Raw genomic sequence first — 16,839 nt, 5'->3', positions numbered from 1 at the left:
TTGCAAGCCTCCCCCTTTTTCCTCCAAACACAACAATGGTCATTATGGCCAAACAGTTCTATTTTTCCTTCATCAGACCAGAGGACATTTCTCCAGAAAGTACAATCGTTGTCCCCATGTGCAGTTGCAAACCATAGTCTGGCTCTTTATGGCGGTTTTGGAGCAGTGGCTCCTTCCTTGCTGAGCGGCCTTTCAGGTTATGTCGATATAGGACTCGTTTTACTGTGGATATAGATACTTTTGTCCCAGTTTCCTCCAGAATCTTCACAAGGTCCTTTGTTGTTGTTCTGGAATTGATTTGCACTTTTCGCACCAAAGCACGTTCATCTCAAGGAGACAGAACACATCTCCTTCCTGAGCGGTATGATGACTGCGTGGTCCCATGGTGTTTATACTTCTTGGCTGAGCTCTTGGCTGATTTATTTAGATTATTCCCGTGTTGTCAAGCAGAGGCACTGAGTTTAAAGGTAGGCCCTGAAATACATCCACAGGTACACCTCCAATTGACTCAAATGATGTCAATTAGCCTATCAGAAGCTTCTAAAGCCATGACATAATTTTCTGGAATTTTCCATGCTTTTTAAAGGCACAGTCAATTTAGTGTGAATTATAAGTGAAATAATCCATCTGTAAAAAATGGTTGGAAAAACTACTTGCATTATGCACAAAGTAGATGTCCTAACCAACTTGCCAAAACTATAGATTGTTAACAAGAAATGTGTGGAGTGGTTGAATAACAAGTTTTAATGACTCCAACCTAAGTGGATGTAAACTTCCCACTTCAACTGTATCTTGCCTTGACAAACTTTTTTAACTTCTATTTGTATTCGTAATGAGCACCAATCTGGTTTTAGACCGGGACATAGCACTGTTTCAGCAGCTACACTTGTCTTTGAGGATGTCGATGTTGTTTAAATTATACACGTCATTGTGCTGCCTTATTTCTTGACCTGTCGAAGGAGAGATAATCACAGTAACAGATAACGTTTGATACAGTTGTCCATTTCTTACTTGTTCAAAGGTTGTCTGAAATGGGCCTTAATCAGGTATATTGCAATTGGTTCAAGAACTATCTAACGGACAAAACACTGTGTGTTTACTGACGGTATTCAATTTAGTTTCCTCAATATCAAGAAAGGTTATTTTTTGCCTCGTTCTCTTCACTATTTATATAAGTAACATTGGTCTATCTGTTAAAACATGTAACATTCATCTCTTTGTAACTGACAAAAAAGGCTGAGAATTGAGATTGGTTTCGTCTATAGAAATAAATCCTGCCTGACTGGATAGTATAAGGAAGATTGTTCAAGCAACACTTCTCCAGTAGTTGATTATGGTGATATCATTTTAAAACCTTTCACTCAGCACTGCGTTTTATCGTTGGTGGACAATTTTCATTCACTGCATATTGTATAGTTCTGTTGGCTGGGAGTCTCTGATCCAGCATTGGTTACTTCAGAGTCTACCCTACTAACACAACTCACAAATTAATTGGAGATCCAGCTATTTTCAGACCCACTCTCTGGACTGGCTGGTTCTGGAGGACCGGCTGGTTCTGGAGGACCCGCTGGTCTCCACTGACCCGGGGGAAATGCTTTTAGTTGTTAGGCCACCGGCTCATGGAATAGCCTTCGCCTACCTTGAAATTAGACTCGCTGGTTTCCATTGGACAGTTTACATGGAGTTTTACGGGAGGTGATGTGTAAGTGTTGTGTTTGTTTTGATTCATCTCGTTGTATATATTGTATTGATATTATTATTGTACATGATGTGTGTTACATGTTGTGTTCATGTTCCTCGGTCTCCCTTGTAAGTTAGACCCTGGTCTCAATGCTGATCTACACTTTATTCATTCAAGTTTGTTTTTTAAATCTCAACTAACAAAAAACTGTTAAGTTATGTTGACGCAACCCATCTCTCAGAGTGTCTGTGTGACTGACTGGTCTCTGTCTCTGACTGTTTCTCTCTCTGGTCTGTAGGGAGCTGCGGGAGAAGATCCAGCCAGAGATCATGGAGCTTATCAAACAACAGAGGCTCAACCGTCTGTGTGATGGAACCTGCTTCAGGAAGATCAGCAGCCGCCGGAGGCAAGGTGGGTGTCTCTCTCTCTCTCTCTCTCTCTCACTCACTCACTCACTCACTCACTCACTCACTCACTCACTCACTCACTCACTCACTCACTCACTCACTCACTCACTCACTCACTCACTCACTCACTCACTCACTCACTCACTCACTCACACAGAGAGAGAGAGTTTGGCCTGTGTACATTATTCGCTGCCCTCTACACCAAACAACCTCATATCTCACCCAGTGTCACACTCCCACACACTATCCTACACAGGTGCCTTGTCTCTCTCTCAGGCCGGCTCACCAACCCTCACCACACCATTAAAACACTCACTCTCTAGCCTCCCGGGTGGCGCAGTGGTCTAAGCTGTGCCACCAGAGATTCTGGGTTCCAGGCCAGGCTCTGTCGCAGCCGGCCGTGACCGGGAGGCCCATGGGGCGGCGCACAATTGGCCCAGTGTCGTCCGGGTTAGGGAGGGTTTGGTCGGCAGGGATATCCTTGTCTCATCGCGCACTTGGGCCGGGCGCAGTGCACGCTGACCAGGTCGCCAGGTGTACGGTGTTTCCTCCGACACATTGCTGCGGCTGGCTTTCCGGTTAAGTGGGCATTGTGTCAAGAAACAGTGCGGCTCGGTTGAGTTGTGTTTTGGGGGACGCATGGCTCTTGACCTTCGCCTCTCCCGAGTCCGTAACCTTCGCCACTCCCGAGTCCGTACGGGAGTTGTAGCGATGACACAAGACTGTAACTACTACAGATTGGATACCTCTCTCTCTCCCTCTATCTCCTCTCTCCTCTCTCTCCTCTCTCTCTCTCTCTCTCTCTCTCTCCTCTCTCTCTCTCTCTCTCTCTCTCTCTCTCTCTCTCTCTCCTCTCTCTCTCTCTCTCTCTCTCTCTCTCTCTCTCCTCTCTCTCTCTCTCTCTCTCTCTCTCTCTCTCTCTCTCTCTCTCTCTCTCTCCCTCTCTCTCTCTCTCCTCTCTCTCTCTCTCTCCTCTCTCTCTCTCTCTCTCTCTCTCTCTCTCTCTCTCTCTCTCTCTCTCTCTCTCTCTCTCTCTCTCTCTCTCTCTCTCTCTCTCTCTCCTCTCTCTCCTCTCTCCTCTCTCCTCTCTCTCTCTCCTCTCTCTCTCTCTCCTCTCTCTCTCTCTCTCTCTCTCTCTCTGGCCAGCTTACTAACCCCCACCACACCATTAAAACACACTCTCTCTCAGGCCAGCTCACCAACCCCCACCATACCATTAAAACACACGCTCTCACTCTGGCCAGCTCACCAACCCCCACCACACCATTAAAACACACTCTCTCTCAGGCCAGCTCACCAACCCCCACCACACCATTAAAACACACTCTCTCTCAGGCCAGCTCACCAACCCCCACCACACCATTAAAACACTCTTTCTCTCCTTTATTTCCACACATCCCTCCCTCCCACACTGTCCCTTTTCTCTGTTCAGTCCACTCTTATCAATCTGCTCTCTTCTCCTCCTCCACCACACCACCACCTCTTTCTGTCTGTCTCGCTCTCTCTGTATTCTGCAGCATATTCCTCTCTAAGTGGGCAGTCTCCTTTGGCTTTGATGGAGCCATAGTGGTAACCTTGGAGGCTGTTCAAAAGTCTGGGTTGCTTTGTTAAACTCTCTGTGGAAACGCAGCCTTTCTACTACTAATTGGTCTTTTGATCAATCACATCAGATCTTTTTCAGAGCTAATCGGATTGGTCAAAAGACCAATTAGGGGAAAAAATATCCGAATTTGGCAGCCTTTGTCACACACCCACAAGCACACATACACACCATGCCAAACCGCTACTCCTCCAAAAATGAGCCAATACATGAATACCCCAGGTGTCTGGAACTAACTGAGATGGTCTATTGCTTCCAAGACAGGCTAATATCTGAGCTGTGTGGCTCTCGACTTACCCTTGTTGTCTGGAACAGTTTCTCTCCCCAGCTCTACAGTACCGCAGAGTCTCATTGCTCTGAAGTGCGTGAATCAATTTCAGTAATGGAGGAACGGCCTTAATTCAATTCCCGGCCCGGTTTCTAAAGCTCTCCCCTGGTCATGTCAGTGTTCTGGAATGGACATGAGGTCGGTTAGCGTGACTCTTCAGAACCGTTGAACCCAAATTAGTCAGCGCTGCGGATGTATTAAAGGGAATTGTGGTTGTAGTATCTGCCAGTGACTATTTTTTTGCCGTGGGTGTTTGTTCGCGTCGTGGACATTAAGGTTGAGTTTTCAGGACAGAGAGGATCCTTTCTTTGCTTGTTCTCGCCCCAGGTGAAAGACGGTTACAGAATACATCCTTTTCAATGTAACGTCCCAGGTCCCATAACATTTTACGCAGCTTTTATTAACAGTCAAATAAATAAACCTCCTTTCAGTAGAAGCATAGGGTATGTTTGTGTCCTAAATTGCATCCTATGGGACCTGGTCAAAAGTAGTGTACTACATAGGGAACAGGGTGCCATTTGGGACCATATCTCCCTGTCCTTTATTTAACTGTGGCTGTGGAATGGAAGCCTGTTCATCCTTTCCCTGTAAAGGACTGTGGAGCTGCACCATGGATAAAACTTGTACACTTCCGATTGGAGTGTTTGGGGAGTGTTGAGCCTAATATCCTTTTCATACTGGCTGTGGCTGGGGCCTCGACATGGCAGGAACAGCCTCGGCATGGCAGGAACAGGGGAGAGCGAGGAGGAGACCACAGGGAAAGGCCTTATCGCTTAGCACCGCTATAATGTGGAGTTTTTAACAGCCGGTGAAGATTTCATCTCACCAACCGAGACCAGACTGTCTCTCTCTGTCCTCTTCAGTCTCTATCTCTGTCTCTCTCTCTCTCACACACACACACAAAGGTAGTGTGTGTGTGTGAGAAGCGCTGGAAGCTGGCTCAGCACAGTATTTAAAAGGCATTCTCTATGTCGTCCCAGGGCCTAAAGGCTGTTGGCTGTCTGCCACCACACTGTAGAGTACCTGAGTGAGCACAACTGAAGAGTTATAATTTGTACTTCAACCGCCTCTATCCTCCCATCTACACACACTTCCACCCTGGACTCTCCAAGTGCTTCCTCTCAAATCATATTTCCATATTAACTATTCATCTAACAGCTCTTAAATGGCGGTTGGCTTCTCCCTCTTTCTCTCTACCTCTCTACCTCTACACCTCTCTACCTCTACACCTCTCTACCTCTACACCTTTCTACCTCTACACCTCTCTACCTCTCGACCTCTCGATCTCTACACCTCTACACCTCTCTACCACTACCCCTCTACCTCTCTACTAGACACAACACAGCCACTCCATACAGACCAGCACCAGCCAGCCTCCCTGCTGCCAAATGTCTATTCTCAGCCATTAGGATTTTGACTGTGCCGCCCATGCGTGGGCCAGCCTAGCTCTGCTCTGCCAGGGACGTGCCAAGGCGGGGCAAGAGCTGGCACGGTGGGTAGAGAATAAAGTGAAAGGTCTTGCTCTACGGGAGCCCTGCCCACGGTGCTCAGGCGTGCCAGCTGCCCAGCAGGCGATAGCACCCCAGTGCCAGGGCTTCAGTAACGCTAGCCACCTCAGGCACATGATAGCATCGCTCACCTGACCTGATTCAGGTGCCACTTTCACTGTCTGTGTCTAACTGTCCATATGGGATAGTGTTAGGCTTTTGGTGTTTGGTGTTGCAGCCTTTAGAAAACAGCATCAATATGATTTGGGTGGTTCTGGTCTATACAGTATGTACAGAATCTAGATGTATTAGTGTCTGTTTCACAGGTTTGTAGGTCTTCTATGCTGGTCCTTTCCTCCCTCGTCATATACTGATTTGCTTTTGCTTTTATCCACTGATCTAGACATTAAACCCTGGTTTTCTCTCCCTCTCTCCATAGATAAGTTCTGGTACTGTCGACTGTCTCCGAACCATAAAGTCCTGCACTACGGAGATCTGGAGGAGAGCCCTCAGGGAGAGGTGCCCCATGACTCTCTACAGGAAAAATGTGAGTTGTAGCAACACCAGTACTGCTCTGGGTCAAACAAACTGTCAGTTTTCCTTTAAAAAGAGACAACTGACATTTGCTAAATAAGATGGTGGTTGTTGTTGACATTGTTAGTAGTTAATGCAGCATGTCAACAGAACTGTGATATGTGGTTTTTCTAACCTAGCTATCTTCAGATGAATGCACTAACTTGTAAGTCACTCTGGATAAGAGTGTCTGCTTAATGACTAAAATGTAGTGTAAACTAACTGATGATGAGGAGGATAAAATTATGTTTTCCTTGATGTTGCCGTTCCTCTCCTCCTCTTCCTCCTCCTCCCATAGTACCCGTGGCCGACATGAAAGCGGTGGTGACTGGTAAGGACTGTCCTCACATGAAGGAGAAGGGATCTCTGAAGCAGAACAAGGTGAGTGTATCTACAGTATGTCAGCGTATCTGTGTCTTATATAACAGTATATCAGCGTATCTGTGTCTTATATAACAGTATGTCAGTGTATCTGTGTCTTATATAAATCAAATCAAATCAAATTTATTTATATAGCCCTTCGTACATCAGCTGATATCTCAAAGTGCTGTACAGAAACCCAGCCTAAAACCCCAAACAGCAAGCAATGCAGGTGTAGAAGCACGGTGGCTAGGAAAAACTCCCTAGAAAGGCCAAAACCTAGGAAGAAACCTAGAGAGGAACCAGGCTATGTGGGGTGGCCAGTCCTCTTCTGGCTGTGCCGGGTGGAGATTATAACAGAACATGGCCAAGATGTTCAAATGTTCATAAATGACCAGCATGGTCGAATAATAACAAGGCAGAACAGTTGAAACTGGAGCAGCAGCATGGCCAGGTGGACTGGGGACAGCAAGGAGTCATCATGTCAGGTAGTCCTGGGGCACGGTCCTAGGGCTCAGGTCCTCCGAGAGAGAGAAAGAAAGAAAGAGAGAATTAGAGAGAGCATATGTGGGGTGGCCCGTCCTCTTCTGGCTGGGCCGGGTGGAGATTATAACAGAACATGGCCAAGATGTTCAAATGTTCATAAATGACCAGCATGGTCGAATAATAGTAAGGCAGAACAGTTGAAACTGGAGCAGCAGCATGGCCAGGTGGACTGGGGACAGCAAGGAGTCATCATGTCAGGTAGTCCTGGGGCATGGTCCTAGGGCTCAGGTCCTCCGAGAGAGAGAAAGAAAGAAGGAGAGAATTAGAGAACGCACACTTAGATTCACACAGGACACCGAATTAGGACAGGAGGGGTACTCCAGATATAACAAACTGACCCTAGCCCCCCGACACAAACTACTGCAGCATAAATACTGGAGGCTGAGACAGGAGGGGACAGGAGACACTGTGGCCCCATCCGAGGACACCCCCGGACAGGGCCAAACAGGAAGATATAACCCCACCCACTTTGCCAAAGCACAGCCCCCACACCACTAGAGGGATATCTTCAACCACCAACTTACCATCCTGAGACAAGGCTGACAGTATAACAGTATATCAGCGTATCTGTCTCTTATATAACAGTATGTCAGCGTATCTGTGTCTTATATGACAGTATATCAGTGTATCTGTGTCTTATATAACAGTATGTCAGCGTATCTGTGTCTTATATAACAGTATATCAGTGTATCTGTGTCTTATATAACAGTATGTCAGTGTATCTGTGTCTTATATAACAGTATGTCAGCGTATCTGTGTCTTATATAACAGTATATCAGCGTATCTGTGTCTTATATAACAGTATATCAGCGTATCTGTGTCTTATATAACAGTATGTCAGCGTATCTGTCTCTTATATAACAGTATATCAGCGTATCTGTGTCTTATATAACAGTATGTCAGCGTATCTGTGTCTTATATGACAGTATATCAGCGTATCTGTGTCTTATATAACAGTATGTCAGCGTATCTGTGTCTTATATAACAGTATATCAGCGTATCTGTGTCTTATATAACAGTATGTCAGCGTATCTGTGTCTTATATAACAGTATATCAGCGTATCTGTGTCTTATATAACAGTATGTCAGTGTATCTGTGTCTTATATAACAGTATATCAGCGTATCTGTGTCTTATATAACATGGTCCTTCTGTGGCTCAGTTGGTAGAGCATGGCGCTTGTAACGCCAGGGTAGTGGGTTCGATTCCCGGGACCACCCATACGTAGAATGTATGCACACATGACTGTAAGTCGCTTTGGATAAAAGCGTCAGCTAAATGGCATATATTATTATTATTATTATTATATAACAGTATGTCAGCGTATCTGTGTCTTATATAACAGTATGTCAGTGTATCTGTGTCTTATATAACAGTATGTCAGCGTATCTGTGTCTTATATAACAGTATATCAGCGTATCTGTGTCTTATATAACAGTATATCAGCGTATCTGTGTCTTATATAACAGTATATCAGCGTATCTGTGTCTTATATAACAGTATGTCAGCGTATCTGTGTCTTATATAACAGTATATCAGCGTATCTGTCTCTTATATAACAGTATGTCAGCGTATCTGTGTCTTATATAACAGTATATCAGCGTATCTGTGTCTTAAATAACAGTATATCAGCGTATCTGTGTCTTATATAACAGTATATCAGCGTATCTGTCTCTGATATAACAGTATGTCAGCGTATCTGTCTCTTATATAACAATATCTGTCAGTGTATCTGTGTCTTATATAACAGTATCTGTCAGTGTATCTGTGTCCTATAAACTCAGTAAAAAAATAAATGTCCTCTCACTGTCAACTGCGTTTATTTTCAGCAAACTTAACATGTGTAAATATTTTTATGAACATAACAAGATTCAACAACTGAGACATAAACTGAACAAGTTCCACAGACATGTGACTAACAGAAATGGAAGATTGTGTACCTGAACAAAGGAGGGGTCAAAATCAAAAGTGACAGTCAGTATCTGGTGTGGACACCAGCTGCATTAAGTGCATCATTTCCTCATGGACTGCACCAGATTTGCCATCTCACTTAGGTAACATCTCACTTAGGACACTAAAGAGACCTTTCTACTGACACCAAAATAATCTCCTCATGGACTGCACCAGATTTGCCAATTTTGCCAGATGTTACCGAAGTGAGATGTTACCCCACTCTTTCACCAAGTCACCTGCAAGTTCCCAGACATTTCTGGTGGGAATGGCCCTAGCCCTCACCCTCCGATCCAACAGGTTCCAGACCTGCTCAATGGGATTGAGATCTTGGCTCTTCGCTGGACAAAACACTGACATTCCTGTCTTGCAGGAAATCACACACAGATCGAGCAGTATGGCTGATGGCATTGTCTTGCTAGAGGGTCATGTCAGGATGAGCCTGCAGGAAGGGTACCACATGAGGGAGGAGTATATCTTCCCTGTAATGCACAGCGTTGAGATTGCCTGCAATGACAACAAGCTCAGTCCGATGATGCTGTGACACACCTCCCCAGACCATGACGGACCCTCCACCTCCAAATCGATCCCGCTCCAGAGTTCAGACCTCGGTGTAACGCTCATTCCTTCAACGATAAACGCGAATCCGACCATCACCCCTGGTGAGACAAAACCTTGGTTCATCAGTGAAGAGCACTTTTTGCCAGTCCTGTCTGGTCCAACGACGGTGGGTTTGTGCCCTTAGGCGACTTGTTACCTGGTGAGGATCTGCCTTACAACAGGCCTACAAGCCCTCAGTCCAGCCTCTCTCAGCCTATTGCGGACAGTCTGAGCACTGATGGAGGGATTGTGTGTTCCTGGTGTAACTCGGGCAGTTGTTGTTGCCACCCTGTACCTGTCCCGCAGGTGTGATGTTCGGATGTACCGATCCTGTGCGGGTGTTGTTACATGTGGTCTGCCACTGCAAGGATGGTCAGCTGTCCGTCCTGTAGCACTGTCTTAGACGTCTCACAGTACAGACATTGCAATTTAACAAATTCTTATTTACAATGACGGCTTACCAGGGAACAGTGGGTTAACTGCCTTGTTCAGGGGCAGAACGACAGATTTTTACCTTGTCAGCTCGGTGATTCAATCTAGCAACCTTTCGGTTACTGGCCCAACAGTCTAACCACTAGGTTACCTGCCACCTCATGCCTCCTTGCAGCATGCCTAAGGCACGTTCACGCAGATGAGCAGGGACCCTGGGCATCTTTCTTTTGGTGCTTTTTAGAGGCAGTAGAAAGGCCTCTTTAATGTCCTAAGTTTTCATAACTGTGACCTTAATTGCCTACTGTCTGTAAACTGTTAGTGTCTTAACGACCGTTCCACAGGTGCATGTTTATTAATTGTTTATGGTTCATTGGATAAGCATGGGAAACAGTCTGTAAACCCTTTACAATGAAGATCTGTGAAGTTATTTGGATTTTTACGAATTATCTTTGAAGGACAGGGTCCTGAAAAAGGGACAATTCTTTTTTAGCCAAGTTTATAATAGTGTCTGTCAGTGTGTCTATGACAGTACAGTATTTGTTAGTCTGGCTGTGTCTTATGACATTATAAACTGGGTGGATCAAGCCCTGAACGCTGATTGGCTAACAGCCGTGGCATATCAGACGTTATACCACGGGTATGGCAAAACATTTATTCATTTATAATAACAATAAGGGTCCGCGTTGCGTTGTGCCTAAGAACAGCCCTTAGCCGTGGTATATTGGACATATACCAAACCCACTTGGGCCTTATTGCTTAAATATAGTATATGTCAGTGTATCTGTGTCTTATATGATAAAATAATAGCCAGCACAATATCAAGGAATATTAACCCACATTTAAGATGGCTGTTGACATGTCAGCCTAGTTAAACCCAAATCCCTCGATCTTCTATGTATAGACATCTTAACCAAGATCAAATAATTGTTAGCCCTTCCTTTGAGCAGGTACGTAGGCCCAGCCTCTATAGGTTCTCAGTACTGATTAGAAACCCATACATTCTGCTAACGCTGAATGATTAGGTCCTGCAAATATGTTCTGGAAGACAAAGGAGCACCGATTCTCTCTCACCTGGACCTTTATTACTTTGTTGGCGAATATGATTTTCTGAAAGAATGGGCCTACAGGGCTGTCTGACTGACTGACTGGCTGGCTGACTGGCTGTCTGACTGACTGGCTGTCTGACTGGCTGGCTGGCTGACTGGCTGGCTGGCTGACTGGCTGTCTGACTGGCTGACTGGCTGGCTGGCTGACTGGCTGGCTGGCTGACTGTGTCCTAGGCCAAGTTTAGGCTTTATGAATGGGAACACGAGCAGAGTCCCCTCTCTGGGCCCGGGCAGAGCAGTCACAGACCTAGGCTGCATTTCAATATCTAGTGTTGGACAACAGTATGTCTCAAAGTGCCTTTCTGTCCCCCAACCGTACCCCTGCTCGTACCCCGAACCCCTGCTCGATATGCTCCGTCCCCTGGCACCCAGCAGGTGGCGCCGGCACACGACAGCCAAGACAACTGGTGTTGGAGTGGCTGGGGAGGGAATGTGTTAGAGAGTCAAAGCGGGAGGGAAGCACACACTGGAGGAGAGGAGAGGAGCGGCTCATTAGCATGTTAGTGACAGTGGTACATTTTAACTCCCTCCTTTTCTCTCTCTCTCTCTCTCTCTCTCTCTCTCTCTCTCTCTCTCTCTCCCTTCCTCCCCCTCTCTCTACCTCTCTCTCACTACAGGAGGTTCAGGAGCTGGCCTTCTCCGTCCTATATGAGTCAGACGAGTATTTAAACTTCATCGCTCCGGACAAACATGAGGTAAGCACTAGGCAGCTGGCACGGTCACCCAGCCAATGACAGCTTTCACAGATGGACTGAGAGGAAGTCCGTGGAGGTCGTCCATTCTCCAGCATGACACAGGACACTTTATGTTAATACACTGCTATAGGTGTGTGCAGGGGTGGGCGCGTTGTCTGTCTGTCTGTCTGTCTGTCTGTCTGTCTCTGTATGTCTGTCTCTGTATGTGCACGTACTTATCCTCTCCTGTCTCTCCTCAGTACTGTGTGTGGACGGACGGTCTGAACGCCCTCCTGGGGAAGGAGATGACCAGTGACTTCACCAAGTCAGACATGGACACCCTACTCTCCATGGAGATGAAGCTCCGCCTCCTCGACCTGGAGAACATCCAGATCCCAGAGGCCCCTCCCCCCATTCCCAAAGAACCTAGCAACTATGACTTTGTTTATGACTGCAACTAACTAACCAACCATTCAAAATAACTTAGCACCTGGACTGGACCAACCAACTCTCTTTTTTCTAAAACGGCAACTGGAAAAAATGGAAAATAAAAAAATTATGATGAAATGATGAGCGACAGAAAAAGGATTATATTGAACAATTTTCCTTCCTTCTTGCCAAACTTCCTTTTTTAATTAAAGGGTGCGTTTAATAGGTTTGCAGCACTTAATTACTTTTTGCGACCCACTGACTTAACCATCCCATCACCATGGAGACCAAACCAGGAAGCATCCATATGGGTCCTTTGGGTCCTAAACCAGACATGCTCTTCTAACGGGCTCAATGGTCTCTAAACGTTGTTGTTTGGTCGTCACTCTCCAAGATGTCGTCACAGTGTTCCTCTCACCTTAAAACCTGCTCACTCTTCACTCCTTCACTGAAGCGTATGTCATTTGCTTGGGGTTTGTTGTTGAAAAGCTCTTTGATAAACGCTTGGCTGTTTTGTTTTGTTGACTTTCGACAGGCCGTTGGATGTGAGATGGCTCATTTCATAAAGAGACTGTAAAGAGGTGTTGAGGGACGTTAAGTTTTTATCGCCAACAGTCTGGCTGTGTCCTAAATGGCACCCTATTCTCTATATAGTGCATTACCTTTGACCAGGATTAAAAGAACTGCACTATATAGGGAATAAAGTAGTGTACTATGTAGGGAATGGGGTGCTATTTCAGACACAGAATCTGTTTTACATTTACGTGGCAATGTTAATGTGGCAAGGTAATGTACGTGGCAAGGTAATGTTTCTAAGAGGAAGAAAGGATCAAGTGTATTTAAGATGATGAAGTGTATATTTTGAGTTTTTCTCCCAGGTATCTTACTCCATACTTCACATACTGTCTTTAGACTGTTACAATAAGTGTGTTGTTCTGAAACCTGGCACTGTAATACAATATAGGAAACTGCCTCTGAAGTTCCTGAAGCCTTCTATCCCCATATCACGGCTGCTTTGAGCATACTGTGTACTCACACACTGGCTTAGCCCAAACAAACACACAACTTTAATAGCTACATGCTTCCTGAGACGTACACCTGTCTCTTTCCTCCATCTTGATAACGTTCGATCAGGCTCGATTGCGACTGCTGTAACATTCCGAAGCAATATTGAGCAAAATAAATAAAGATCTTTGTTATGCTGATGGTGTAATATAGTGATATTTGTGCTGCTGCCAAGTAGACAGTATTGGGGATGTTTGTGTTTTTAATAAAGGGAACTTGTTTTGTTTTCAAGATCTATGTGGCCGTCAAAATTTGGAGGTTCATGTACATTTTATTTAAAAGCGAATCATGAGTGGATATTTCTAATATGATTTATTATTTAATACCTTCAGATGATCGTATCTAGGTCTGAAAGCCCCTCAACCTGCTGTTTACATTAAAGATTTAAGGAAACTGACATCTCTTGTTGCATATTCAATTATTACTGTAAATATGATATTATTAGTTTTGTCTTTCAACCTGGTATGAGCTTTTGTTATTGTGTATGTGTCCATGCCACCAAATCTCCTATCACTAAAAATACCAATACTGCATCACTTATTGTTGATGTGGCTTTCTATACAGCTGATTAAAAAAAACTGCTTGCATGTCATAGAGAGAGAGCAAGCGGAGAGAGAGCAGAGAGAGAAGGGAAAGGGAGAGGGAGGAAGAGAGAGGGCAGAAAGAGGAAGAGAGAGCGGAGAGAGAGGGAGAGAGCGAGTGGAGAGAGCAGGAATGACAAGATACTCTCCAGCTATTACTCTCCCTTCTATTTTCCTCTCCATCTCTCCGTATCTCTCGCTCTCTACCTCTCTCGCTCTGTATCTCTCTCTCTCTGTATCTCTCTCTCTGTATCACTTGCTCTCTGTATCACTTGCTCTCTGTATCACTTGCTCTCGCTCTCTCCTGTGGAAGAACTCTGATCCAAGAGACTGCCACGTGCAGTACACATAAAATGCAGCGCTCTCTCTCTCTCCACTCTCTCTTTTTTTCTCTCTCTCTCCTATCTCTCTCCTTTCTCTTTCCGCTATCTCTCCGCTCTCTCTCTCTCCTCTCTCTTTTTTTTCTCTCTCTCTCCTATCTCTCTCCTTTCTCTTTCCGCTATCTCTCCGCTCTCCCTGCTCTCACTCTCCACTCTCTATCTGCTCTCCGCTCTCTCTCTCCGCTCTTTCTCTCTCTCCGCTCTCTCTCTCTCTCCGCTCTCTCTCTCTCCGCGCTCTCTCTCTCCGCTCTCGCTCTCCTCTCGCTCTTTCTCTGCTCTCTTTCCGCTCTCTCTCTGCTCTCTCTCTGCTCTTTCTCTGCTCTCTCTCCGCTCTCTCTCTCTGCTCTCTCTCCGCTCTCTCTCTGCTCTCTCTGCTCGCTCTCCTCTCTCTCTCTGATCTCTCTGCTCTCTCTCCGCTCTCTCTCTGCTCGCTCTCCTCTCTCTCTGCTCACAATTCCGCTCTCTGCTCTCTCTCCGCTCTCTCTCTCTGCTCTCTTTCCGCTCTCTCTGCTCTCTCTCCGCTCTCTCTGCTCGCTCTCCTCTCTCTCTCTGCTCTCTCTCCGCTCGCTCTCCCCTCTCTCCGCTCTCTCTTTCCTCTCTCTGCTCTCTCTCCACTCTCTGCTCTCCACTCTCTCTCTCTCCACTCTCTCTCTTTCAGCTCTCTCTCCTCTCTCTCTTTCCTCTCTCTCTCCGCTTTCTCTCTCCGCTCTCTCTTTCCTCTCTCTTTCTCTCCGCTCTCTCTCTCCGCTCTCTTCTCTCTCTCTGCTCTCCCTTCTCTCTCTCTCCTCTCTCTTTCCTCTCTCTCTCTCCGCTCTCTTCTCTCTCTCCTCTCTCTCTCTCTCCGCTCTCTCTCTCTCCACTCTCGCTCTCCGCTCTCTCTTTCCGCTCTCTCTATTTCCTCTCTCTCTCTCTCTGCTCTCTCCTTTCTCTTTCTCTCTCCTCTCGCTCTCCGCTCTCGCGCTCTCTCTCTCTCCGCTCTCTCTGCGTTGCCTCGAGCTCAGACATACATTTCACCTGCTCCTTAGAATCTGTGGACTTGTCAAAAACCATGAAGTTGTGCAATTAAATTAGAAATCAATGACATGCCAAATTAGTGCCTTCAGAAAGTATTCACACCACTGAACTTTTTTCACATTTTGTTGTTACAGCCTGAATTAAACATTTTATGTCACTGATCTACTCACAATACCCCATGATGTCAAAGCTGAAATTTCTTGAGTCAATAAGTATTCAACCCATTGTTATGAAAAGCCTACATTAGGAGGCGTAGAGGAGTAGAAATGTGCTTAACAAATCGTATAATAAGTTGCATGGACTCATTCTCTGCACTGCATCGCTAGCTGTGCCACTAGAGCTTCTGGGTTCGAATCTAGGCTCGCAGCCGGCTGCGACCGGGAGACCCATGGGGTGGCGCACAATTGTCCAAGCGTCGTCCGGGTTAGGGGAGGGTTTGGCGCGCACTACTATACTCTTGTGGCGGGCCGGGCGCAGTGCACGCTGACACGGTCACCAGGTGGCTGCCTTCCGGGTTTAATGGGGATTGTGTCAAGAAGCTTGTGGCTTGGTTGGGTTGTGTTTCGGAGGACACACGGCTCTCGACCTTCTTCTCTCCAGTGTCTGTACGGGAGTTGCAGCGATGAGACAAGACTGTAACTACCAATTGGATACCACGAAAATGGGGTTAATTTAAAAAAAAAATGTTTTGAATAACTACACCATCTCATACATACATTTATATACAGTACCAATCAAAAGTTTGGACACTCCTAAGGGTTTTTCTTTATTTTTATTATTTTCTACTTTGTGGAATAATAGTGGAGACATCAAAATGATTAAATAACACAAAAAAGTGAGTTAAAGTGTATAAAAAATATATTTTATATTTAAGATTCTTCAAAGTAGCCACCCTTTGCCTTGATGACAGCTTTGCCCACTCTTGACTTTCTCCCAACCAACTTCATGAGGTAGTCTGAAGCTGAACCTGAAGAAAAAATCTAGAAAACATTAAACGTTGCTGAATATTCCTTTGAGCATGGTGAAGTTATTAATTAGGCTTTGGATGGTGTATCAATACACCCAGTCACTACAAAGATACAGGCGTCCTTCCTAAGTTAGTTGCTGGAGAGGAATTAAACTGCTCAAGGATTTTAATGGTTGTGATTGGAGAAAACTGAAGATGGGTCAACAACATTGTAGTTACTCCACAATATTAACCTAAATGACAGTGTGAAAGGGAAGCCTGTACGGAACACATATTCCAAAACATGCAACCTGTTTGCAACAAGACACGTATGTAATACTGCAAAATAATTGGCTAAGAAATGTACTTTTTGTCCTGACTTCAAAGCATTATGTTTGGGGCAAATCCAACACAACACATCACTAAGTACCACTCTTCATATTTTCAAGCATGGTGGTGGCTGCATCATGTTATGGGTATGCTTATCATCGGCAAGGACTGAGGAGTTTCTTTGGATAAAAATAAACAGAATACAGCTACAATATAAGCACAGGCAAAGTCCTAGAGGAAAACCTTGTTCAGTCTGCTTTCCAACAGACACTGGGGGATGAATTCAGCTTTCAGCAGGACAATAACCTGAAACACAAGGCCAAATCTATCTTGTAAGTTGCTTACAAAGAC

General features: G+C 45.4%; 1 protein-coding gene across 7 annotated transcripts in view; it reads left to right on the top strand.

Annotated features, from left to right (window-relative positions):
- The window catches only part of elmo1 (engulfment and cell motility 1 (ced-12 homolog, C. elegans)), a 192,756-nt gene extending 179,120 nt beyond the window's left edge, over nucleotides 1-13,636 (top strand). For all 7 annotated transcript variants that reach the window (XM_052472646.1, XM_052472647.1, XM_052472648.1 and 4 more), the window contains 5 exons: nucleotides 1,980-2,092; nucleotides 5,943-6,050; nucleotides 6,375-6,457; nucleotides 11,687-11,764; nucleotides 12,004-13,636. In XM_052472646.1, the coding sequence (XP_052328606.1) occupies nucleotides 1,980-2,092; nucleotides 5,943-6,050; nucleotides 6,375-6,457; nucleotides 11,687-11,764; nucleotides 12,004-12,204 (583 nt within the window). In that variant the 3' untranslated portion in view covers nucleotides 12,205-13,636. The remainder of the gene's footprint in view (nucleotides 1-1,979; nucleotides 2,093-5,942; nucleotides 6,051-6,374; nucleotides 6,458-11,686; nucleotides 11,765-12,003) is intronic.
- The last annotated feature ends 3,203 nt before the right edge of the window (nucleotides 13,637-16,839 follow it).

Source organism: Oncorhynchus keta, chromosome 20, assembly GCF_023373465.1.
Source record: "Oncorhynchus keta strain PuntledgeMale-10-30-2019 chromosome 20, Oket_V2, whole genome shotgun sequence".
NCBI lineage: Eukaryota > Metazoa > Chordata > Actinopteri > Salmoniformes > Salmonidae > Oncorhynchus > Oncorhynchus keta.
This window is presented reverse-complemented; position numbering and strand designations above follow the sequence as displayed.